Below are 26,380 nucleotides of genomic sequence, written 5' to 3'. Positions count from 1 at the left end.
TTCACTCTTCTTACCACCAATGAGAAGGTCATAACTGTGGCTTGTCGATGAGTGTGTGCACGTGTGTGCATGCAAGTTGATGTTGTTGACTGCTATCTCCATTTCAGGAGCTGGAATGGAGACTGACCCAGTCTCAAAGTAGTCACCTCCGTGTGTGTGTGTGTGTGTGTGTGTGTGTGTGTGTGTGTGTGTGTGTGTGTGTGTGTGTGTGTGTGTGTGTGTGTGTGTGTGTGTGTGTGTACAATATGTGTGTACTAGCGATACCCGTGCACATGCACGGGATAGCAGTACAACATTGCTGGTAGCAGACGACAGACCGTACACGGGGAATGACAAAAATACGCATTGTGCAAAATGCAAGTGGTACTATGGAACGCCAAGACTTCCCAAACATTGTCGGCATGTCCGCTAAGTGCCACAGCAGTTTCATAGGGATCGTGTGATGGCGAGCCGAGTTTTTAGTGTGCAAGCTTGGTATTATAATTGAGATATAATATGTATATGTCACGTGTAATATGTGTGTGATCACATATAAATATGTGTGTATATAATATGTATACTGAGAGGCAATGAAAATGCATACCAAATTAAAATTGAGATATATTTCATAGCATGTGGAAAAGAGATGAAGGTATGCAATCACATGAGATTTGCCAGGGGCAGTACAACAGAATGTGCACAGATGGTAAAATCGGAATGTGCACGTAATGTCACAACAACGTCAAATGATACAGGGGTCTGTAAAGTCAATATTGAGTGGGACCACCTCGGGTGGCGATACATGCTTACACTCTACGGGGCATGGATAAACACAGACGGTGGGTTAGAGCTTGTGGTATTGATGTTCAATGGTATTGTAAGGCTGAAATAAGCTCTGCAACATTGCGTGAAGGGTTCATTTGACGATTGCTCCCCAAACAATAACACTGCCACCTCCAAAATGGTCTCTCTCAATAATGCAGCCCTGAGTGAAACGGTGTCCTTGCCAATGGTACACGTGAAGATGTCCATCTAGAAAACTGACGTTGAACCTCGATTCATCGGAAAAGATGACGTTTGCCCACCGTCTCCCAATCAAGTTACCACCAGCTGCTGCCCATCGTTGTGATGTAAGTCGATGTTGATGGGTCAAGATTTGTCACTGATGAGTCGGCCCCTTGTTCCATTGGTGGCTCTTGCCATTTCTCATGCTGTCCTGAAGCGGTTGCGGAGGTGATTGATGACGATGTGTCGGTCTTGTCATGCTGACTTCACATGCTGTGCACCAGGACGAGGATGTGGCTCTGCGTCGGTTCTGTAGCCTAAACACTGTTGGCTGGTGGACATTAAAGTGTCGAGAAACTCTTTCTTGACTGATTCCACTTTTTCTGGACATCGATGGCTTGGTTCCTCTGATCATTCATTTGACGTGGCATCTTAATTGATGGCCTCACAACTCAGGCAACCTGTGTTTTTATAGGGCATGCACGTTTTTAGCATGTTTTTTATCGTGAAACTTGCCATGTATATGCAGAAAGCCCACACGCAGGCAGTAACCATCTCTGATTTTGGAAATTCTTCCGAGAAAAAAAGTTGACGTCATGTCACTATCGCCGCTAATGGAAATCGCCTATACCATTATCTCTGAAACTAGGCAAGCTGTTTGAATTTTGTTTGCGGGAATCAAGCCGGGCATTAGCACAGATAATTTATCGCAAACCTGATGCATCAAAATGACGTCATATTCGTTTTTATGACGTCATCATTAAGAGGACGAGGATCTTAGCTCATTTGAGCTTGTTTTAGTACATCCTGATTCATTCACTGTACTTGCTCTTCCACAAGTCTCGACTATGTATGCAAAAAACGTTTTAAAATTTCATCCAATTCACTTGGTATCGACATGGTACATGCACTAGCAAAGGTACTGGTCATTGCCAAGCACTGCCGGGTCCCTTTTCTGACCCCTTTCCCTGCCTCCTCCCACCTCACCCCCTCCCTCCAGACTCCCACCCAACCCCTTCGCCTCCCTCCTCCCACTCCCACTGCATCCTCCTCCCACCTCCTCACACCTCACTGCCTTCTGGACTCCCACCCCACCCCTCCCCCTCCTTCCACCAAACCCCCTCCCTCCAAACTCCCATCCCCACCCCTTTCTAAAGCATCGTGTGTGTGTGTGTGTGTGTGTGTGTGTGTGTGTGTGTGTGTGTGTGTGTGTGTGTGTGTGTGTGTGTGTGTGTGTGTGTGTGTGTGCGTGTGTGCGTGTGTTGGAGGTATACACCTTGGGGTTTCCTTCCCTTTGGTGTACGTATGTTGTTTATGGTGCCGAACCCACCTCGTTCTCTAACGAATGCAATCCAAGGTTTGCGTTTCACGAGTATGAACGATCGCAGAGTATGTCAGTTACCAATCAAATGGATCTTTGTCAGTTGGGCTCTGTGACTTCTGAGTAACGTTACAGTGACCACATCAACAGCGTTACGTTTTTGAAATTTGTATTTCAAAGAAACAGACACAAAGTCAAATGAGTTTGTTCAACATCACATACAATGTCAAACTCTGATTCCCGTGTTGAGTTGTTTCCACCCAGTGTCCCTGTCCTGCCGGCTCAACTCATACATGTTCACCTCATCCTCTGGGACTGTTGGAAGATCGTCGCATCCTGTCACATCGTTTTCTCTCATACGCTGGCCCGTTCAGGATGATTGAAGAGCTCAATGTAATTTTTTCCCCAATACACAATCTTAATGAGTTTTAATCAACCTGATTATAATTGGCTCCATGTATTAACAACCACTCTGGACATTAACACCTCATTCACTCATCAGAGTTAAATCGAGCACGGGGACGATTGATACACACGTCTCGTCACATGTCACCCGTCTCTCTACCCTTCCCTCTCGTGGGTTCATATAGGAACACAGAATGATCCCATGCCTTCCAGCAAATGTGATTCTCTTCTACACTGGAAGTTTAGCCTCAGAACGTTACAGCATCTTCATGAATCTCACCAGGCAGTTTATAGTGCAATACTGTACTGCCATCGACAGTCAAAATTAGCTCATTACATCAAGCTGTTTATATTACAATTCACTGATCCATGCTACAACAACTTATAACATGCAACGTCAATTTTAATTGTTCATTTATAGGCATTTACAAATGCTTATCCACAAATACCACAACCAATGATTACTGGCCAAAACGTCTCACTCTTAAAAGACAATATGGATCTCCCCTCAGAGATCATGGTGACAGGTGGTGGCTCTTGTGTTTGCAAGTTATGAATTGTGAGAAAATGACGATTTAAAACCACATTAAGGTGCATTGTGTTATAAACATGTGATCCTAAAAGGTTTTGTCACGATTAACATTGGGAGCTCAGAGGAGTAGCATCACAAGCAAACAAACAAGAGAAAGACGGTGTGCAAAGCACGATACTTGCAAGATCCACCCCCCCCCCCCTTCCAAAGGTTGCCATGGATGCATTAAATTGACTCAAATATCCTGTAGGTCCAAAGTGAAAATGAAAACCAAAATAAAATGTGTAAATAAATAATGTATTTCCAAGCCAATGTGTCTTGATGGAAAGGGGATAGAACGAGTATCCATTGGGCTAACGGCTATCTTATCACGTGCTCGAACGGTGAATATCGCTCATGCAGAAATAAAAACTGACGTAAAATCATACGTCATGAACGTGTCATAAAGAGGAAAAGGTTATCCCATAAAAAAAAGAGAACTTGTTCTCTACCCTTCTCCAACGTGTCAAAGAGTTAGAATCCCACCAGACAAGGGGATGGATCTATTCTGAACATGTATTTATGGAAATAACTGTCTGAGGACCTGGATGTTGTGTGCATTACTCGGATCTGATTCTGAAATCCAAAACAAATCTGCGTCCAACAAATCTGAAATGTGAACTCCACAACAATATAACTTCAGCCTTGTGGAGGTATGTGGTCTACTCATGGACTCCTATAGAGAAAGACTGGAACGTCACGATCTCGGGGTTTGTAACTTGAGTCTGAAGGATTAACTCGAGTCCGGGGCTAAAATGACTTCGAGAAGGACTAGAAACACGATCTCGGGATCCATATAGGGGGTTTTTGAGGACGGCGAGTTCAATAGTGTCATTTTCAACACCACCTGAGGTCATCTTCAAGGTCAAACGGTCTTATTTCAAGGTCAAATTACTGAATTTTGGTATTTTTTGCCATTTTTTTGTGTACGAATGATCTACACATGATGCTCTATCAAATATATTCCGGTTTTTGTGATATATGGAATACTTTACCCGCAGTGCCCCCTACAATTAGGGTATGCACGAAAATTGGCGAAAATTTAAGGTCCCCTCGCGACCAGGTGAGTGCATCGATACGAATGAAACTTTGCAGGTTCATGGTACTCAATGAGTACTACAACTTTGCCTCAGGACATATTGACCGATTTCACTTAGGTCAGGGGACAAAGGTCAATTAGTGCAAAAATCGATAATATGCGAGAGCTGGAGGTGACCACGCCAAATGCTACTCCTCCTAGTGTTATGGTCGGATGGTCATGAAAATTCACACTAATCGTCTGGAATACATTGTGCACAAACGATCGAGCCGGATTTTCGATTTAGATCTTTGTTCACCCACAGCACCCCTTCGAACTTTGGGGATTTCCAATTTCAAACCGCATTTTCGGTACTTTTCATTCAAATGGATACCGAGTAGTTATCAGTAGATGGAACTGGATGAGATTTGATATGCATAATCTTAAGGTGATTCCCTATCCGCTATATGACATCCATTTTGCTCTATATCTTATAGTTTCCATGCTTGGCAACCCATCGCCGCCTACCGGCTTGTCTGTTTGTTTGTCTGTCTGTCAATCGCCTACAGGTTACAATTTAAAACCGATCTTCATGAAACTTCACCACAGTTCCAGTCGTCTAAACTGAGAAGCCTATTGATTTTGAGGTCAAAGGTCAAATTTCTAAAATCATCCTTTATCATCCGATTGACTTGAAATTTGAGCAGGATTTGCACATTGCATCAAAAAATTGGGAAACTAACTATTTTTGAGATCAAAAGGTCAAAGGTGAACTCAAGGTCAAACTTCTAAAATCATCAATTTACATCCTATTAACTTGGGAGTTGAACAGGATTTGCATAGTCCATCACTGAATTGGGAAAGCAACCAATTTGAGGTCAAAAGGTCAAAGGTCTACTCAAGGTGAAACATCTAAAATCATCAAATTTCATCTGAAAAATCGTCAATTTTCATCTGATGAACTGAGGGTTAAGGAACAATTGCTTAGTGCATCACTGAATTTGGAAACTAACCATGTTGGAGGTCAAATGGTCAAAGGTTAACTCAAGAAAAAACTTCTAAAATCATAAATTTCAACCTGAAAAATAATCAATTTTCATTCGATTGACCTGAGCTTTGATTAAGATTGTCAATTTAAATCTTAATGAAATGGACAATATGATGCATTCATGGCAACCTTTGGAGAGAGGGTCGATTTTGCAAGTATCATGCTCTGCACAACGTCTTTTTCTTCTTTGTTTGCCTGTTTGTATGTCAATCACCAAGACTAGGTCACAATTTTAAACCGATTTTCACAAAACTTCATCAAATGGTGGAGTGTGTCATAAGCAAGAAGCCTTTTGATTTTGAGGAAAAATATTAAAAGGTCAACATCGGTCAAAGGTCAACAACTTAGGTCTATTAGGAAAATCCTCAATTTCTGTCCAATTGACTTGAAATTTGAAGAGGATTTGCAAATAAGGTCATGGAATTCAACCACCCATTATTTTGAGGTCAAATAGGTCAACTTAGACCAAAAGGTCAACATAGGCCACATTTCTAAAATTGCGAATTTTCATCCGATTGACTTGAAATTTGAAGAGGATTTCCATATTTGGTCCTTGAATTCAGCCATCAATTATTTTAAAGGTCAACATCGGCCTAATGTTAACAACTTCGGTGGAATATATAATATCCTCAATTTTCATTGGATTGACTTGAAATTTGAACAGAATTTGCATATTTGGTCACTGAATTCAACTACCAATTGTTTTAAGGTAAAATATTGTTTTGGGATTTCGTTAAGTATAGTGCTCTGCACAACAACTTTCGTGTTTGTCCGTCTGTGTGCAGGATATCTCAAAAAAATTGTGGACGGATTCAGAAGAAATTTGGTGGACATGCTAGGTGTCTGACAAGGAGGAATTGATTAGATTTTGGTGAAGATCCGGATCCGGATCCGAGAAGTTTTTGGAGTGATTCTTAACCGTTGTGAGACGGGTCCAAAAACGATATTTCGCATGATATTTCAAAGATTTATTGGAACCGATGTTTGGTCTCGATGTGGTGGATCAGGCATTGCGTGGCGGAGGTACGCGCTCTACCGAGTGCCCTTGTCGTTATTACAGTATTGCCTGCTAAATTAATTGGAATTATACCATTTGTTTGAACTCTAAATGACAGTATTGTCTGCTAAATTAATTGGAATTATAGCATTTGTCTGAACTCTAAATTACAGTATTGCCTGCTAAATTAATTGGAATTATACCATTTGTCTGAACTCTAAATTACAGTAATACTTGCTAAATTAATTGGAATGATACCATTTGTCTGAACTCTAAATTACAGTATTACTTGCTAAATTAATTGGAATTATACCATTTGTCTGAACTCTAAATGACAGTATTGTCTGCTAAATTAATTGGAATTATAGCATTTGTCTGAACTCTAAATTACAGTATTGCCTGCTAAATTAATTGGAATTTAACCATTTGTCTGAACTCTAAATGACAGTATTGTCTGCTAAATTAATTGGAGTTATAGCATTTGTCTGAACTCTAAATTACAGTATTGCCTGCTAAATTAATTGGAATGATACCATTTGTCTGAACTCTAAATTACAGTATTGCCTGCTAAATTAATTGGAATTATACCATTTGTCTGAACTCTAAATTACAGTAATACTTGCTAAATTAATTGGAATGATACCATTTGTCTGAACCCTAAATTACAGTATTACTTGCTAAATTAATTGGAATTATACCATTTGTCTGAACTCTAAATGACAGTATTGTCTGCTAAATTAATTGGAATTATAGCATTTGTCTGAACTCTAAATTACAGTATTGCCTGCTAAATTAATTGGAATTTAACCATTTGTCTGAACTCTAAATTACAGTATAACTTGCTAAATTAATTGGAATGATACCATTTGTCTGAACTCTAAATTACAGTATAACTTGCTAAATTAATTGGAATTATACCATTTGTCTGAACTCTAAATTGCAGTATTACTTGCTAAATTAATTGGAATTATACCATTTGTCTGAACTCTAAATGACAGTATTGTCTGCTAAATTAATTGGAATGATACCATTTGTCTGAACTCTAAATTACAGTATAACTTGCTAAATTAATTGGAATGATACCATTTGTCTGAACTCTAAATTACAGTATAACTTGCTAAATTATTTGGAATTATACCATTTGTCTGAACTCTAAATTGCAGTATTACTTGCTAAATTAATTGGAATTATACCATTTGTCTGAACTCTAAATTACAGTATAACTTGCTAAATTAATTGGAATGATACCATTTGTCTGAACTCTAAATGACAGTATTGTCCGGCTCTCTTTGTCTCAACTCTAAATTCCTTCCGCACAAGGTGCGGGTACCTCTGCAAGCGAATGTATAAAATTGAAATCAGGTTTGGCCAGGTAGACGTGCCACGTCATCATCATCATCGTCAAGGTGGGTCGACGCGCGCCCCTCTCGAACAAAGGGCGGGTCTTCACTTGAGCCGGAGATTCGGGGTTGCTTTGGCTAATCGTCAGAGACGGATCGCCGGCTCCTTCGACGTCCTCACGGGACTTCATAAGCTGCACGTTTCGTCACAACAGTGTAATAATCAATAAAAAGAGCCTGATTGAACACAAACGGCGCGTCGAGAGCCGGAATGAGGTTAAAACTGGGGTTGTTATTGCGCGCACTTTTAGTCACGCTAACTTTTTCCATCTTCATCGTCTTGTGGTCCTTCCTTGGAAGCAAAGACCAAGATCCCTTCGGTCACAAGGTAAGAAGAGGGGGGGAGGTCTGTTCGTGGAGTTCGAGCGGGGCCGTTCAACTCGAACCTCTTCGATTTCCCCCTGAGGAACCGCTCTTGCCTAGAATTGTGTGCGAGGCCCGTGCGTAGGCCTCCGCACGGGGTCGCGCTCGCGTCTCCTGTAGAAAGCGAACTTTTTGAGCGTTTTTCCCCCTGAACGCGTCTCCGGTTCGCCTTGAGTTCTGACGTCGTCTGTTCGTCGTGTGCGGATCTGACGCTTTGGAGCCGTCCCGTAATCAGAGTGTCGTATTGTAATAATACATCCGGCTATCTCAACAACTCGTACCGTGTACCGTTGGGGTCGGTTTGTGGTGGGATGGATCATGTCCCTCTGTTGGTTGTCCCTTTAAATTGCTCGTCATCCGGAAACGTCGTTTGTTTGTTTATAATAAAGTGCGTGCGGTAGTAACCCGGTTAGTATAAAACGGTTCATGTCGTGATGGACGCACTGGGTTTGATGTAAACTTGGTTTAATACAATGAAATCCTTTTATTTTTACTCTCATAAAAAGGTTTAGGGATCTGTCATCGCATGAAGCACAGACCTTCTTCTTGCTTGCTTCTCTTCCTCTTCCTCGTCCTCTTGTTGGTGTTTTTTTTCGTCCTCTTTGGACTTGACGTTCGATTAAGGCCAGGGCAGGAGTTTGTAAGTTGGTCAGAGTGCCGGCGATAGCTCGCCTACTCTTTGCGAAGGACACCGTTGGATCTTTAACGTCCACAAACTAATGCTGGCCTTATGAGCCTCAAATGGATGAAGAGAAAATCCACTTGAAATTACATGGGACAGGGATGCTGCGGATGGAAAGGTGCTGCATGCGTGGACAATTTAGTGGGAATTAAATGTGTAGTGAAATTATGAAGTGTTTATATTTATGGATTCTAAAGTCCTCAGAACTTCCTTGCTATAGTTTGTGTCCATCAGCTGCTTCGTGCTTTAGTTTCTCATTCGTATCTGATGAATTTGCTTAGCAGATGCCAATATACATACATACATACATACATACATACATACATACATACATACATACATACAATCGCAATAACATCATTGTTGCATCATTCCCACAGAGGTTCATGCCAGGGCCAGTTGAATCTTTCGATGAAGACCCTTTTCCACCAATGTTCCCTTGGCCGAATGTGGAGGGTCTGGAAGTGAATTTGCAGCAACAGAAGAAGTTGGAAGAGAAAGTACAGGTTGGCGTTCCAATCGAAGTGGAGGACAATGTGAAGAAGCAGCGTGATGCCGTCGAGCGACAGTACGCTACCTTTCGCCCGCAAAAGAACCACTACCCTCTGCCGGTGCTTCGTCCCTCTGTGTTGGGAAACTTTGAACTGAAAGGTAAAGAACCGCCCGGGGTACCTGGAGGTCCCGGAGAGGGCAATCGGGCGGTTGATGTTGGGCTTGAGCTCCAGGATGCCGTCCATGCAAGCATCAAGGAATACGGCTTCAACATGGTGGCGAGCGATTTGGTGTCTCTCGACCGCTCCATTAGTGATATCCGTCATGAACAGTGAGTTGCGAAAGCTGCGCCTCACATGTGCTTACTTTTGTTGTCTCCAAATTTATGTCTGTCAAATGAGATTAGTTGCAGCTTCCACTCTCAGGTGTGTACTTATCCTCCAGCTTCTGTCAAGCAAATGGCTCGACACAATGGTTTGTACATGTCAGAAAGTTGTTTCTAAAACATTTTTTTCACCGAGTAACCAGATTTGTTGTATGTATGTATTTCTTTGTTTAATATATATATATATATATATATATCACACTGCTCTAGATTTAAGGAAACTTTTTGTAATTCTACCTCCTTTATGTATGTTGTGCATAGTATCACCTGTACAGGTTGTTTTAAGTTCTTCAAAACTCCGAACCTGCTACACATGCAGAGCAGGTTGATTGGAAGATGGACCTTGCACCCTTACTGTATCGAGGAAGACCTGTGAAAGGCAACGCAAATAGGAGGATAAGAAATGAACTTGTTGTCATGTGTCTCCTATTGCCATTTTAGTGGTGAGCCTTTTCTTTATGTCGTCAAAATAATTATTTAACGTACAGTGATAAAACTCTTTTTATGTAGCGTACTGGTCTTGTTGAGCAAGATAATACACAAGGCCTTTTGCACTGCCAAGGACATTGTTTTCCATTGTTGTGGGGACTGGGGAGTGCAATCTAAAGCAGTGTTTTGTTGAAGGATTTCGTTTTTGACAGAACGTGTGGGTTTTATTCGTAAATGCTCAGCAAATTGAACCATCTTCAAGTTCTGCCAATGCCTGTACCCCTCTCCCAGTTGCCCACAACCCATCTCCCTCCAAAAAGTGCCTTTCTTAAAAATGAAACTTGTTCAATTCGTAATGTGAATTATCCAAAAGAGCTCTTCTTCTCTTCCTTTTTTTTTTTTTTTGGTATACATGATCAAGGCTCATCGAAAAGCTAGTACAATAGAAACGGGGAAACAACAGAGTAGAAGTGAGAGTCAGGTGAGATCAAGTGTTGAGGGAAAATCACATGGGGTAAACAAGCTGAATGAAATGCAGCAGGAAGGGTAAAGTGAGGATGAAACAGAAAAAAGGAACAAACCAACTGACAAACAAACAAATAAAAATGGCCCACAGGGTCAGGACTTGACGAAATTCAACAAGATCGCGTACCATCAAGAATATTGAGCGATAATAGGTATTTTTGGGGTTAAACATAGTTTTTAGGGTAAACAAACAAAAAAATTAAATTAAAATACCTGTCACCTCCGTAATCCGTAATGGATGTGACCAATTTTTAATCCAGTCAAAGATACTCCCCTCCTACGTCCGTGTTTCAAATTTGAAAGGAATCCGTTAAAGATTTGGCGGAGACATGAATTTTTGAAAATCGGCCCATGCTAAAAGATACGGATTTTCGCGATTTTCAGGAATTTTTCCTGACCTTGACCTTTGACCTTGACGTGCCAAAAGTTGTAGGGTTCTATTCTGGTGGCCAATAAGTCCATTGGTGAAGTTCCATGACATTCCGACTCGAAATGTGACCTGTGGAGTGAGACGTACACACAAACAAACAAACAAACAAACTGAACCGACCAACATACTTGACAAAATCGTAGATTTCGTCAAGTAACAAACAGAAATGGGTTGGGTTGGGGGTCATGATAACCTAGAAAAAGGGAGTGATGGAAATGGAGCTATTTGTGGTAGAATTGTGATTATGGAAGGGGGGTGACCTGCGGTAGTGGTAAACACCTGTGTTGAACCCATGGATGGAATTATGGGACTGAACAGACTGAAGAAGTTTGATTCCACAGGTGAGAGAAAAGAGGAACAAATGAGTGGAGGTGAGCAGTGAGCCTGGATTTTGGCAGTTTAACAAGAACAGGGCTACTAGTAGACCATGTGCACCCTGCAGAAACCTTGGAGGGACACAGCCAAGATAGGGCAGAGGGTGCAAGACCAACAAGGAGGCAGTATAATACAGAGAGGTCACCAACTTGTCTGCGATGTGAAACTAACATGCCGAGACACTTGGCACGTCCCATTGATTTTGAGGGCCTTGCTTTCCAAGGCATCATTTACTCTTTTTTTTTTTTTTTTTTTTTTTTCAATTCATGTAATTTTTATTATTTTTTTTTATTATTCCAGAAACTTTTTGTTTCCTTCTAACAAGTGAGTGTTCATTTTATTTATATGTGCACTTATTCACCAAAAATCAACATTATGAATTTGTTTTATGTTCCCAGGGATCAGTAATTGCATCAACTTTTTTTTTTCCTACCCCTAAGTTGCAAGATGCAATTCTCAATGAGTCATGAATAATACACCGCTGTAAAGGCCTAGCTTAGTGCTAGATGTAATGCCGTCTTCCTCCACTGAGTGTCTGGCATTCATCCCCTCACTGATTGTCAGATGTCTGCACATCAGATTGTCAGATATATGGGTTACGATGCTCAACTGCCGCCAGGACAGCGACCAGACGGGTCGAGTGTTGTTCGCCTAGATAATGTGCATGACCGTAGAGGCCTAGCCTAATGCTAGACATAATGCCAAAATGGCATCCCAGTGAAAAGAACATGGCAGAGGGACGGACGGAGAAATTAAACTACTTTAATATACACATGGCGCCAGACCGCGAGAGATCAACTCCCAAGATACCAAGCAGAGTTGTGCCGCACATTCACGGGAACTTCAGCGTGCGATGCGGTTGGTCATCTCGTTCTAGTCACATTCATGATCGTATTTCTCCAAACATCTCTATCCTGCACTGCTTGCCGAAGCTCTGGTACAGTCAGATTGGTTGTAGCCTTTACCCCATCCATCCAGCACATACAAGGTCTGCCTGTTCCTCCTCTTCCCTCACATCACCCATGATGGTTGATTTGTGCATTCTTAATGTGTCCAAAGTATGACAGTTTCTGTTTTAGCATTGGCGCTTCGTATGTACTTGGTGGTCTAATCTCCTCATGCACTGATTTGTTTGTTTTTCTTGCAGTTCAGGAAATGTTTAACATTAGTCTCCAACAACACATTTTAAATGTCTCTCTGTCTCTCTGTCTCTCTGTGTGTTGCATCATTGGTTGGAACGCAGCTATGCCGCTGATGCAGTGTCCCCCTTACCAGTACACTGGTGCTCGTTTTGCCGACCTCGAAAGGATGACAGGCTGAGTCAACCTCCTGGTGTATTTAATTCAGCGGCCAATGGGGATTGAACTCAGGACCCTAGGATCCCAAGCCGCCACCTGAACCACGAAACCAACACGAGGCTTTTAAAACTGTCAATCTTCTTCCGTTCTTTCTTTCTTTTTCACTCTCCATGACTGAAATCCATGCATTGCAACTGGAAATACCAGAACATTCACCAGTGTCCTCTTGCTTTGGTTTGTTACATCTTTTGGATTTTTGACATTGTTGTTCTCTCCAATGCTGTCTCCCCAATTTGTTCTCCCCAATTAATTTGGCTGTCAATCCTGACGTTGTTCTCCCCGATGATAACTGTCTATAAATTTCTCCTCCACATTCTCCATTCACTTCAATCTTCGAACCCAGAAAGATGAAACTTTCCACTATTTTCACATGGTTGAAAAAAATCATGGTTTTGGATTGGAGATAATCAGAGATGGTGGTGAAGAGCTGTCTTGAAGACCTGGAGGGAAGAATGAGATTGAACAGAATGTTGAAGTTGTTTCCACAGTCTGGGGAAAAAGAGGAACAAATGAGTGGAGGTGAGGAGTGATCCTGGATTTAGTTGGTTTCACCAGAAGGGGGTTGATGGTGAACCATGTTCCCCCTGCAGAAACCTGGGGTGGGGACATGGAAAGAGCAGAGGGTGCAAGACCAGAAAGGAGGCGGTAGAAGATAGAGACCACCGATCTGTCTGCGATGGGAAAGTGATAGGCCCATTGAGTCAACTTCAGCATGGGCGATTCCATTGCTCTTGAAGGCTTTGGTTTCCACAGTGTCAAGCTGAGCAAGATGAGGCAGGGGAGCCACCCCAAAGGGGAGAGAAGTACTCCATAAAGCTGTGGATGAAAGCCTTGTATGCGGATAGGAGGCAGGTGTGCCAAGGAAGGGCTTTGTACGACAGAGGATGCCCAGTCGACAACTGGCTTTGGACGCCAGCTTAGAAATGTGATTTGCCCAAGAAAGATCGTAGCGGATGGTGAGACCTAAAAGTTTCAGTGACTGAACTTCCACAGAGGATTGTGAATAAAGTAGATAGGAGGATTTGCCAGATGGTCCTTTCAGAGAGAGTGAGAGAGAGGGACAGACAGACAGACAGACAGACAGACACAGGGAGATTTATCAGGATTGAAGGACATATTCCAATTACTTGACCAGCTTGTGATTTTTTTTTTCAAGGTCTGAAGAGGGGGAAAAGGTTGCAGCCTGCCTGTCTGAAGGGTGAGGGATGTCAAGGCACAGGGTGGACTTGAGTCCTCAGCATTTATAGATAGGGGATTTTCCAGCATCAGAAATCATTTATGAAGATCAGGAACAGGACTGGATCAGAACACTGCCTGGGGCACTCCAGCCTTGATTGGGAGAGAAAATGAAAGGATCCTGTTGAGAGCGACCCATTGGCTACGAGAGTAGAGGAAGTCGATAAGCCATGTGTGGAGTTTGCCTTGGATGCCGTAGGCAGAGAGTTTGGGGAGCAAGGTGGAATGCCAGACCATCAAAAGCTTGAGACCTGTCTAGAAAATGAGGTTGGTGCATCACGTCTAGGGAATTGTCTTTTGAACGTACGCTGCACTCCTATCACTGATTTCAGCTCTACATTCTTCCTGACGGTGCATGCCTGCGTTCGTGATCAATCTTCTTAAGACTTGTATTCATCACAGAAAAGCTTAATAGTGAAGGATAGTTGATTCAATTTACTGTTGTGGTAATTAACAGGTTTTGTGTATTTGTATAGTATATTTTATATATAATAAAAACTATGTACGGCATGATATCTCAAAAAGTTGTGGACGAGTTAGGACAAAACTCAGTGGATGAGTTGCTTCGGTGACAAGACCAAGCTGATTTGATTTTGGTTGAGGTCTAGATTCAGATCCGACCTATCGGTGGCATACAAAATGTAAACTGTTCAGCCTGGCAGAGGTATGTGCTCTACCGAGTGCCGATCTGTTTTGCCAAGTTGTCACTCTGAGTGATTTTGTCACCTCCAGGTCACAAATTAAAACCAAACTTCATGAAACTTCACCAAGTTGTAGAGGTAGTCTCAACAAAGAAGCCTATTGATTTTGAGGTCAAAGCTCAAAGGTCATCTTCAAGTCGTATTTCTAAAGTCCTCATTTTTCATCCGATCAACTTGAAAATTAAACATCAATTGCAGTACCGTACATTGAATTGGGAAACCAACTATTTTTGAGATCAAAAAATTAAAAGGTCAACTCAAGGGCAAACTTCTAAAATCATCAATCTTCAACTGACAAATTGTCAATTTACATCCTATTAACTCGAAAGTGGAACAGAATTTGCATAGTCCATCACTGAAAGGTCTACTCAAGGTTTAAGGTCAAAGGTCTACTCAAGGTCAAACTTTCAAAATCATCGATTTTTCATCCAATTGACCAGAGCTTTAATTAAGATTGTCAATTTTAATCTTAATGAAATGGACAATTTGATGTATCCATGGCACCCATTGGAGAGGGGGGTGGATTTTGCAAGTATCGTGCTCTGCATGACGCCTTTTTCTTGTTTGTCTGTCGGTGAGCAGGATATCTCAAAAAGTTATGGGTGGATTTGATGGAAACTTGGTGGACAGGTTGGATGTGACAAGGATGAATTGATGAGATTTTGGTGAAGATCTGGATCCAGATACAAGAATTTCTAAATTTTTCAAGTGATCTTCAGTTGAAAGATGGCGCCAAATACGATACACGTATAGCATGATATCTCAAAAAGTTGTGGATGAGTTTTGACAAAACTAGGTGGATAAGTTGAGTAGGTGACGAGAACGAGCTGATTGGAGTTTGATTCAGGGCAGGATGCAGATCTGGCCTATAAGTGGGATACAAAACGTAAACTATTTCAGCCTGATGGATGTATGCACTCCACTGAGTATAGTTCCAATTATGTTGTTGTTGTTGTTGTTGTTGTTGTTGTTGTTGTTGTTGAAACATCTGTGTTGCAAGATCCTTTTCAGTAAGGCTTGAGGAAATGATGTGATTTCAACACTTTCCTATTTCTCTGGGGAAGGTGTCGAGATCTTGTGTTCACAGGATACATAGTCCCCATGGGTGGTCACCTTGTGGCTGGAATGTTAAGAAAAAAAACAATTATTGTTTGGTCTCCCTCTTGATTTGAGGGGTTCCCAGTTGAAATTGCATGTATTTTGTTAATTTGTCCATTGTGTACTAATGTCCTCACAATTCATGTCAACGAACGTGAATGTCTATAAAGATCCACAAGTTCCTCCATGAATCTTGAGCAAGTAGGAAAGAAAATACTTGAGTGTTGGTTCCCATCAAACACTCTTCATATTGTTGCCGTTATTTCCCGGGTCGATGAACTCGAGGTAATGTGGATAATTGCAACCTGTCGTGAACACATCTATAAATGTGTCCATCATACTGACGTATCCGTAACATTTGTCTCGTCTCCTTCAGGTGCAAATACTGGCATTATGATGAGAACCTTCCCACAGCAAGCATTATAATCGTCTTTCACAACGAGGGCTGGTCGACACTCGTGCGTACCATACACAGCGTGGTGAAGCGAACTCCTTCACGCTACCTCGCTGAAATAGTTCTCATTGATGACTTCAGCAACAAAGGTCTGTGTGTTTTGTTAGTCTCTCCCTTCCCATTGCTGGGAAGAGTAATGGATGTAATGAGGCAGATAAAAACATCGTCATGTCAGTCAGTCAATCAATCAGTCAGTCATGTGGTTCATTAATGTCCCGACTCTTCATCCACCTTACCGAACAGAGCATTTGAAGCAACGCCTCGAGGAATACATCAAGCAATGGAATGGGCTGGTGAAGCTCTTTCGTAACTCGCAGCGTCAAGGTCTCATCCGAGCACGGAGTACGGGTGCGCAGAAATCCGAACTGGGCCAGGTACTCGCTGCAGACAGAGTTGTCAATCATCCCTATGTCTTACTGTTTGTACTTCTTCTCAGAAACGTGATTCTTGGATTCTCCTGCTTAGCCTTCCATTTTAAAATGCATCACTCGTGTTGCTATGATCCCATTTTGTCCATTGTCTCCTGACATTCTTGTGATCCGTGTCAAAGTACACTGACATCTTTGTCCTGCGGGTGTTTCATCCTTCTCGGTCCTTTTTTGTTCCGTCAAGAAGGGCATCCAGCCACAAAAACATGCCTCGTATGCCTTTTGGCAAAATGGGGACCTGAGTTGTGTGCTTCCCCCATCTGGGTTAGTTGCTGTGATGACACTGGGCAGCGTTGCTGCATTGTCCAGAGGGTACAGGGTGTATGTCTTAACAGGTTAGCACTTAATGCTTGATAGTACAGGAGCCTGAACCCAGTCGCAGCGTACTGGGAGGCTGCTCTTTCAGCAGGCGAATATTACCCCGTCTGCTGTAGTAACGTGTCGCGTATGGATGGGTGTCCCTGAAGTGGCTGGAGTAGGTCACCCACGAGGCCACTGGACTGCTGGTGTTATGGCATCCTGTCATGTAAGCGCACTGATGTCTGGGGTTGCTGTGACATATACCATGGAGGGTGGCTTTTATACTTAGGTTCCCTCACTTTCCTTTTTCTTTGAAATACATGGCTGTACAAGTTACAAATGGGAGCAAACCTGTCATGCATAAAGCACCCACTCGGCATGACAAGATAGGTGTTGCGAGTCTGAATGTTGGTACTTTGCATGGTAGAGCTGGTGAGATAGCGGAAACTTTGAGCCGCAGAAGAGTGGATGTATGTTGTGTGCAAGAAACAAGGTGGAGGGGAGGTGCTGCGAGAATGGTCACAGGTAGAAATGATAGGTATAAATTATTTTGGCTAGGTTGTGACTGTGTAACTGGTGGTGTTTGAATTATGGTGGCTGGAGAAGGTGTTAGAGGTTAGGAGGGTAAATGCAAGAGTTATAGTCCCAAAGCTGTTGTTTGATAAGCATATATTAACAGTAGTATCAGCATATGCCCCACAGATAGAATGAAGTGAGGAGGAGAAGGATGAGTTTTGGGACACACTTGTGCATGTTGTTTCAGGGATTAGTGAGAGAGAAGTTTTTGTGATCGGAGGGGATTTGAATGAACATGTTGGATCATTGGCAGAAGGGTATGAAGGTGTGCATGGTGGGTCAGGTTTCGGAGTTAGAAACACTGAAGGTGAAAGAATACTTGAGTTTGGGGACACTTTAGATGCAGGTCGTCTGCAATACAATGTTTAAGAAGAGGCTGAGCAGACTGATCACTTATGAGTCAGGAGGTATAAAGAGCCAGAGAGACTACTTTCTAGTTAGGAGATTAGATAGGAAATTGGTTAAGGATGTGAAAACAATCGGTGGAGAAGATGGTACCTTACAGCATCGGCTGCTCGTGTGTGATGTAAAGTTAGGTTGGAGTGGGGAAAGGAGGAAACCTTACGTCCCAAGGAGAAGAGTATGGAAACCAAGAGATCAGAATGTAAAGGAACATTTCAATGGAGAGCTTCTGGAAATGAATCTTGGAAACCCTATGGTAGGAGAAGATGTAGAGAGTTGTTGGAACTCTTCAAAAGATGGGCTGCTACGAGCTACTGATAAGACATGTGGTTGGTCGAAGGGCCCAGCTGACCTGAGGCTACATGGTGGTGGAATAATGAGGTGGATATGGCGATTCAAGAAAAATAAAACTGTTTAGGATTTGGAAAAAGGGAGGGGATAAGGAGGAATACTTAGTAGCTAAACGTAGGGCAAGAAGGGAAGTTTACAAGGCTAAAAAATTAGTTCAGGATTCTTTCAAGTGTGATAAATAATGTAGATAGTAGAGGGGAGATATTTGGGATAACAAAGGCAAATGATCAGTCAAAATAAGGATCTCATAGGAGAACAATGTGTAAACCCTTGTATGCTGATAGCTGACAGTGTGGAAGAGGTAATGGGTAAATATGCCGTATGGAGGCCAGAGGACTGAAAGTGAGAACAGGGAACATGAAAGTACTGATTAGTGGTGCAGGAGAAGAAAGTTTGGAAAAAAGAGGGAGCTGGCCCTGTGCTGTCTGTCGAAAAGGTATAGGTAGCAATTCAATGTTGTGCAAATCCTGCAACTGCTGGGTGCACAAGAGGTGTAATGTCTTCAGGGGTAGATTGCAGGTGGTTCCTGACTTCAAATATGCTGTTTGCACAGGTAAACAAGTGACTCCAGTTCGAGCGGAAAGGTTAGTTTATGGGGAATGTCTCTATCTCTCTCTATCTCTCTCTATCTCTCTCTATCTCTCTCTATCTCTCTCTATCTCTCTCCTAAATTCTGTTACCTTGGTGATATGGTTGGTGCAGGTGGAGACAGCAGTGGCTGGAGGAAGTTTAGGGAGTTGATACTCCTATTGACATCGAAAGGGACCTCTCTCCGATTAAAGGGAAAACTGGATGCAGCTTGCGTTAGAAGCGTGATGTTGTATGGTAGCGAAACATAGGTGATCAAAAAGGAGGATGAACGGAAGTTTGAATGAAACGAAATGAGAATGGTGAGGTGGATGCGTGATGTGACGCTGAAGGATAGGAAACCGAATGTGGAATTAAGGGATAGGTTAGGTATAGAAAGCATTGGTGAGGTTTTGTGTAGGGGTAGGTTGAGATGGTTCAGCCATGTGTGAAGGATTCGGGGGTGTGTAGCTATGTGAAGAGGTGTATAAATATGAAAGGAGAGCAAGAAGCCATCCAAGGAAAACATGGGACGTGTTGCTGAGAGACGATCTTAGAGTTAAAGGCCTAACAAGGGCGAGCAAGGGATCGTGCAGCCTGGAAAGCAGCCATTAGGTGAACCACAGCCTACACGTGCAAGCATGGAAACGGCCTTACAAAGATGATGATGATGATGATGACGATGAGCATTTTTATTTTTGAATCACCCGCTACACTGTCAACATGTGAAGTCTCTGGTTTGGATGTTCAGGACACCGAACATATAACCAGGACCGAGGATGATCTGTACAAGCTCCACCATGAGCATTGGATCACTATAAAAATTGTGATTTGGTTTAAAAATCACCAGTTACTTCATCACTTGTGAATTTGCATCACATGTAGAAGACCCATAAAATGGTTTACCACCGTGACGGGGAATCTCATTAATAATGATCTGCCATTTTTTTTTTTTTTCCAATCAGGTAAGACGTGGGACGTGAAAGGTAAAACAGGAAATCTACAGATGTGTAACGTCATTATAATTGGTGTTTCTTTGTGCCTTCCTTTAGGTATTGGTGTACCTGGATGCCCACTGTGAGGTTGGTATGAACTGGTATCCACCATTGGTGGCACCAATTGCCCATAACAGGTAACCAAGTCCTTTTAGTTTCACAGTTTGATGTTTCTGGGTCCAACTCATTCCCACCTTCTTTCTCTTATGTGACATGACATGCATGGCCAATCAGCTTGTTCGTCCTTATTGATTATATCACTCTGGCTATTGCAGATAAGTTTGATTGAGTGCCTTGGCCGAGCCATACTCCGTGTGCTTATATTTGGCATTGCTTCAATATGTTTAAACCCATTTTTGTTTAACAAGTCCTACAAGAAGAAGCTAAATCTCTGTTGGTATTGAACTTGAAATATCAACGACGATTCTTCACAAAATCGCATCCAAGTATAACTATTGATTTGGAGCAAGGGGCACAGCATCGTGGAGCACATCTCCATTTGGAAGAAACGTGTCATTTTCCGTGTCTTTCCTTCCTGAGAGTTTGTGGCTGTATCAGTCTGGTTCACCCCCTGTGTCCTCCCCTAGCCCTCCATTCTTCCCAACATCCTTTATTTCTCCAAGTCTCCCTCCATTTTGTCCCTCCATGAGCTTTGACATTGTATGTTTTTTTTTAACCCATAAAGCCGGCTGTCCCACCTGCTTTAACTTTGTAGCTGTGTTTACAGCCGCTTCCTTCAAGTGTGCCAGAGGGGTTTAATAAGATTTAAGTCGGGGCTCTATGTTGACTGGTCACGTCATGTTGTTCATGGCCATCCTGAAATGAATCCCTACCAGACAGAGTCGTCTGGCAAGGCTTGGTTTCAGGGTGGTAGACGTAATGGCCCTCGTGGTAGCGTTGCATCAAAGCCAGCGGTATTGTGTTGCTTCAAAGTACATCGTTTTTCAAAATGTCACATCGAGACGCCTTTTTATAGTGCAAGCTGTTTTACCCTGTGGGGAAGGATGTGTACATGCTGCTTGGAAGAGTTCATTTTGTGTGTGCACGAATGTGTGCGTTTGTTCAATGTAAAAAGTACAAGTTTTAAATCGCTCATCTATGGCTGTAACACTCACATCCAACCTTCTCATCGATTCCTGTTTTCCCTCCAAGGCAGTCTGATATGGAAAGTTCATATAAATGTGTAAACCTTTTAAAACGACTATTGCAATTTCTTTATCTCTCGTCATGTGCAATGCAAGAAAAGGAGGGATTGACTTTTCTATTTATTTATTTATTTAGCTTCTTTCCTTGCTTACTTTAAATGTAGCACACAGGTGCAATTCTACCCAAGGATAGATACTAAGTAATGTATGAAACATTCTACCCAAGGTTGCAACCTCCCCACCACCCCACCCCACCCCCTTATTTAATCCTGGTTGCCACAACATGACATAAAAGGCAAGTAACATTGTCCACAGCTGAATTTGTCTCCATACATGCTGCAGGATGGTAAGCACAGTGCCCCTAATTGACTCCATCAATGGCAATGACTACACGCTACAAGTACAGGGTGGTGGGGACGAGGATGGCTTTGCACGCGGAGCCTGGGATTGGAGCATGCTCTGGAAGCGTGTGCCATTGTCCAAACAAGAACGTGACCGTCGCAAGGAACGCACAGAACCATACCGGTCAGTGGCCATGATTGGGGGATAAACTGGCAGGAGTGTGTTTGGAGCCCCGTTACAACTTTCTACTTTGTGCCATCCCATCAAGTTCTTCTTTCCTCCTTTCTACTCCTCATTTTATCCAGTTCATCCACTTGTTATGACAAACGAACTCTTTTTGCCTTTGCGTGTTTTTAGGATAACCATTGACCCTATGTGGCTGGACTTGCTTGGAAGCTGTCATTTTTTTTCTGACATGAATGTCGTTTCCACTTTGATCCTCACAGATCACCAGCAATGGCAGGCGGCCTGTTTGCCATTGAGCGAGAGTTCTTCTTCGAACTGGGTCTTTACGATCCAGGTCTCCAGATTTGGGGCGGGGAGAACTTTGAAATATCTTTTAAGGTACAAATACGAGAGGTTTTGTTTATTTTATTTATTTCATTTTCTTTTAGCCTTTCCCCCGTGCAGCAGGAGATGGGGTTTTGCAGTCGTGTCTGTCTGTCTGTCCAGGCCATAACTTATTTACCATTTGAGCTTTTGTCATCAAATTTTCAACAAACCTTTATTTTGAGAATATGGAGAAGACTAACCAATTCATTGGATTAATAAGTCAAAGGGCAAAGCCAAAGTAAGCATAAATAGCCCTTATTAGCCCAGTCACTGCTGCGAGATAACCGGATCATTTTAATCCCTTCAGTGTTTCTTTAATTTACCTTTTCTTTCTTTCTTTCAATTTACCATTTTAGCTTAAATGTGTATGTCCAGGCCATAACATTTTTTACCATTGCAGATTTTGTCATAAAATTTTCAACAAACACATTATTATGCGAACATAGAGAACAATAGTCATACTAAAATATTCCATTTGGTATGTCTGTCTGTCTGACGGTTTTTTGACTGCAATACATTTGGTCGTTATATTACCAATCTCAACCAAACTTGACAGAAGGACTAAGAGTCACATGATGGAAGTTGTAGCGACTTCATTTGACACCCTCCACAAGGGGTTGTTCTGCCTTGGGTGAAGTCCATGCGAAGGTGTATATCCGTGTTAAGATAGCTAATCATGGCGTTTTTCCAAGGCTGCGTCTAATGCCAAAACAAATAACACTACGAATGATAATGGCCTAATAGTAATATTATTACAAAACCATGTTAATACTAATAAAATTCCCTCTCTCCAAGGGGGTGTTTTTTTTTGTTTTTTTTTTTTTGTTGTTTTTTCTCCTTGAACAAACGCCGTGTTACCGTACATTAATAGCTTATAGTGGCATTTTGTGAGGCTTGAAAACGAGAGAAGACGACACCTCCCAGAAGTAATAAGTAAAAAGACATAAAATGTCAGCCCCCATTGTTTTCGTAACTTTGCTGTATGGAATTAAAAGGCTAGTCCATATTTATATACAACTAAAATGGCCACCCAGTCTATCAGTCAGCCATCTTTGATCAGATTGCAAAATAAAGTGAGGTGCACGTGTATGCCGTCATGTATTGTGCTTGTACCAAGTTTGAATAAAATCAGCAAGTTTCTCGATGCGATCAGTGATGGCTGACTGGAGGCCATTTTAGTTGTAAAACCCCGATGTTGAACACGTCCTCGACCATTTCTCAGACATGCATTCACCAATCTTGTTCAAACTTGGCACACAGATAACGAATGACTGCTTACATTTGCACATCAAGTTTTTTTTCGACATCAGATCCAACATGGCCGACAGTGGCCATTTTGTTACTTAAATGTGTCCCCAACCGTTTCTCAAGCGTGCATGGTCCGATTTTGTTCAAACTTAGTACAAGGACAGTACATGACGGCATACATGTGCCCATCACTTTATTTTGCTATCTGATCAAAGATGGCCGACTGATAGACTGGGTGGCCATTTTAGTTGTATATAAATATGAGCTAGCACTTTAACTCCGTGTAGCAAAATTACTAGAACAACAGGGGATATGACATTTTATGTGTTTTTTTTTTTGTTTGTTTGTTTGTTTTTTTACTTGTTTCAGGTTGAAAGTGAATCACGGAAATTGGGTACAAAAACGAACACATTTTAAGTTCCAATGTCCAAGTGTGGATGCTGATTTTATTGGAATCTAATACAGTAATACCCCGGTTTTTACACCGCCCCATTTCACGTCGTTTCCAAAATACATCGTCATGTTATCAATAGCACTTCTCGATATTCATCATCTTGAATCGCACTTGCATCGTTTTAAAAGCCATACTTTTTATTCTCGAGCATTTTCAGTTGACTGAAAAGACTGATAAAGTTCTTCCTTGTACCTTGTTGCTTCTCTTGAAGACTCCATATTTGCTCTTTACTTTTTCAGGTTCCTTCTTGGTCTTCCGTTTGGGTCTGACAGTCAATATAAAAGCCAGTTTGTTTTTGGACTATATGTACAGTATATACGTGTGGACAGACTGTCATTGCCCCATTGGTTGGACAGCTAGCTCTACTCCACCCACAAGTATAATCTGAAAACAAACAAAAAAAACAAAAACCCCCATCATGCATCCACCATTTTGTGAAGGTGCATAGGCCTCATGCCTCTGGTGTCTGCCCATAACCAGTGCAATTTTAATTATATTATCTCAGCTATAATGACCACAATGTATTGTATATACACATTAGCAGTACGCATCTTTTTGCTTCATGTATGTACCCTTGATTATTTTTATTATCTCGGGAGTGATCGCAGCACCGGTCTGTGGCGTATACACCGCCAAAATAATGGGATTAGTAATTTACTATTTTGTATAATAAATGAAGGTTTTTGTCCGTAATTTTGGTTTCAGCCCAAGTTTTCAATGCTGAATGATGTGAAAACGTACAAGGGTCACCTGTCATTTTGACGAACTTTTCTGCTCGTATTGAATATTATTGTTCGGCTAAGAATATTAAACATAATGGCAAGGCTTTTTTTAAAGTATATCAGGGGAGAAGAACAGGTCAGGACCAGTGTGGGTCCATTGAGGAACAGCCCAGGGAGAGTGGTGAGTGATGAAAGTGAGATGGCAGGCTTATTAAACAGGTATTTTTCTTCACCTTTTACACAAGAACAGTCAGGAGAATTGCCAGTAGCTGAGAGTATCTATTGATGAGGTGAGGAAGGGCTTTTACAGAAGGTCCAGGTTGGAGTGGAGGAAGTAAAGGAACAGCGAGGAAATCTAAGATAAGTTAAGGCTCCGGGTCCAGATAATATACAACCGAGAGTATTGAGGGTATTGAGAGTATTGAGTATTGAGGTGGCTGAGCAGGTAAGTGAGATGTTAACAGATATTTTCAATAGTTCACTGGAGTCAGGACAGGTACCGGAGGATTGGAGAGTAGTAAATCTAACACCATGATTTAAGAAAGGATCCAGAGAAGAATTGGGAAACTATAGACCTGTCAGTTTGACTTCACTTGTGAGGAAGGTGTTGGAGATATTAATTAAGGACCAGATGTGGAACCATTTAAACAAATATAAACTAATTACAGGTAGTCAGCATGGGTTTACCAAAGGTAGTTCCTGTTTAACAAATCTTTTCGAGTTCTATGAAGCATTGTGATTGGGTGGATGAGGGAAAGGAAGTGAACATAGTATATCTAGACTTTAAGAAGGCATTTGATAAGGTACCACATCGGAGGTTGTTAGCCAAAGTGAGGACTTGTGGAGTGGTTGGTCAGGTCGGTAATTGGACTGCAAACTGGCTTAGTGGTAGGAAGCAAAGAGCGGCTGTGAGTGGGAGGATGTCTTGCTTGGAGGATGTAGGTTGTGGAGTACCTCGGGGTTCAGTACTCGGACCATTACTTTTCCTTATTTACATCAATGATTTGGATAATGGGGTAAAGTGTAAGCTTTCCAAAGTTGCATATGGCACAAAGCTTGGAGGTTAGGTGGATAGCAGAGGGGGTGGTGAACAGATGCAAGAGAGTATTGATACTTGCATTGATTGGGCAAAAGATTGGCAGATGGAATTTAACCTGAACAAGTTTAAGGTGTTGGGGATGGGAAAGAACAATGAAAATAGAGATTACAGGATGTAAGGGGTAACTTTGGAGCATGTCACACAGGAGAAGGATCTGGGGGTGGTAATTGAAATGGGAGGTAAGCAGGCAGCACAGTGCCAGGCAGCTTCAGGTAAAGCAAATCGGGTTTTAGGCTGTATTCGGAGGGGGATCAATTATAAATCAAAAGAGGTGGTGTTGGCATTGTATATGAATTTAGTGAGGGCCACATCTAGAATATTAGGTGCAGTTTTGGTCACCACAGTTGCGGAAGGACATAGATGCCATCGAGAGGGTTCAGCGTCGGGCTTCGACATTGATTCCGGGCCAAGCTGGACTCAGCGATGAGCGGCTGAAGGAGACGAGGCTTTATTCACTAGAAAGGAGGCGGTTACGAGGAGATATGATAGAGATCTTCAAGATAATGAAAGGTAAAGACAAAATAAGTGAAGATGAATTATTCAACAGAATAGACAGTGATAGAACCAGGGGCCATAGCTTGAAAGTAAAGAAGAGGAGAGTGAAGACGGTAGTTATGCAGGGGACTTTCACTCAGAGTAGTGAATGCATAGAATGGCCTCCCTGGAAAGGTAGTTGCAGCAGAAAAAGTAGATAAGTTTAAATTGGAATTGGATAGGAACCTGGAAGGTATGGAGATGGAGGGGTATAGGGATGTTGACAGGACTTTTGGGTAGTTTGAGCATTGATGGGTGATTACGTGCATGTGTTCAGAGTGCTGTTGGTGGGGGTCTTGTCAAGGGGTGTTGTGTGGTTGATGTGTGTTTTTAACCAAGCCTATGCCCCCTCCCTTGAGGGGGAAGGAGAAAAAGAAAAAAAAATTACCAAAA

The 26,380-nt window shown here is 42.1% G+C and overlaps 1 protein-coding gene across 1 annotated transcript in view; it reads left to right on the top strand.

Annotated features, from left to right (window-relative positions):
* Positions 1-7,769: 7,769 nt before the first annotated feature.
* Positions 7,770-26,380, top strand: part of LOC147014560 (N-acetylgalactosaminyltransferase 7-like) — a 32,132-nt gene continuing 13,521 nt past the window's right edge. Inside the window, exons 1-7 of the mRNA XM_085852607.1 lie at positions 7,770-8,072; positions 9,170-9,612; positions 16,195-16,361; positions 16,516-16,646; positions 19,949-20,028; positions 21,379-21,561; positions 21,825-21,942. Of these exons, the coding sequence (XP_085708733.1) occupies positions 7,956-8,072; positions 9,170-9,612; positions 16,195-16,361; positions 16,516-16,646; positions 19,949-20,028; positions 21,379-21,561; positions 21,825-21,942 (1,239 nt within the window). The 5' untranslated portion in view covers positions 7,770-7,955. The remainder of the gene's footprint in view (positions 8,073-9,169; positions 9,613-16,194; positions 16,362-16,515; positions 16,647-19,948; positions 20,029-21,378; positions 21,562-21,824; positions 21,943-26,380) is intronic.

Source organism: Eptatretus burgeri, chromosome 13, assembly GCF_056783735.1.
Source record: "Eptatretus burgeri isolate ZD-2024b chromosome 13, Ebu_testis_v1, whole genome shotgun sequence".
NCBI classification, from domain to species: Eukaryota; Metazoa; Chordata; class Myxini; order Myxiniformes; family Myxinidae; genus Eptatretus; species Eptatretus burgeri.
The sequence above is the reverse complement of the archived record's forward strand: the minus strand, read 5'-3'. Positions and strand labels throughout refer to the sequence as shown.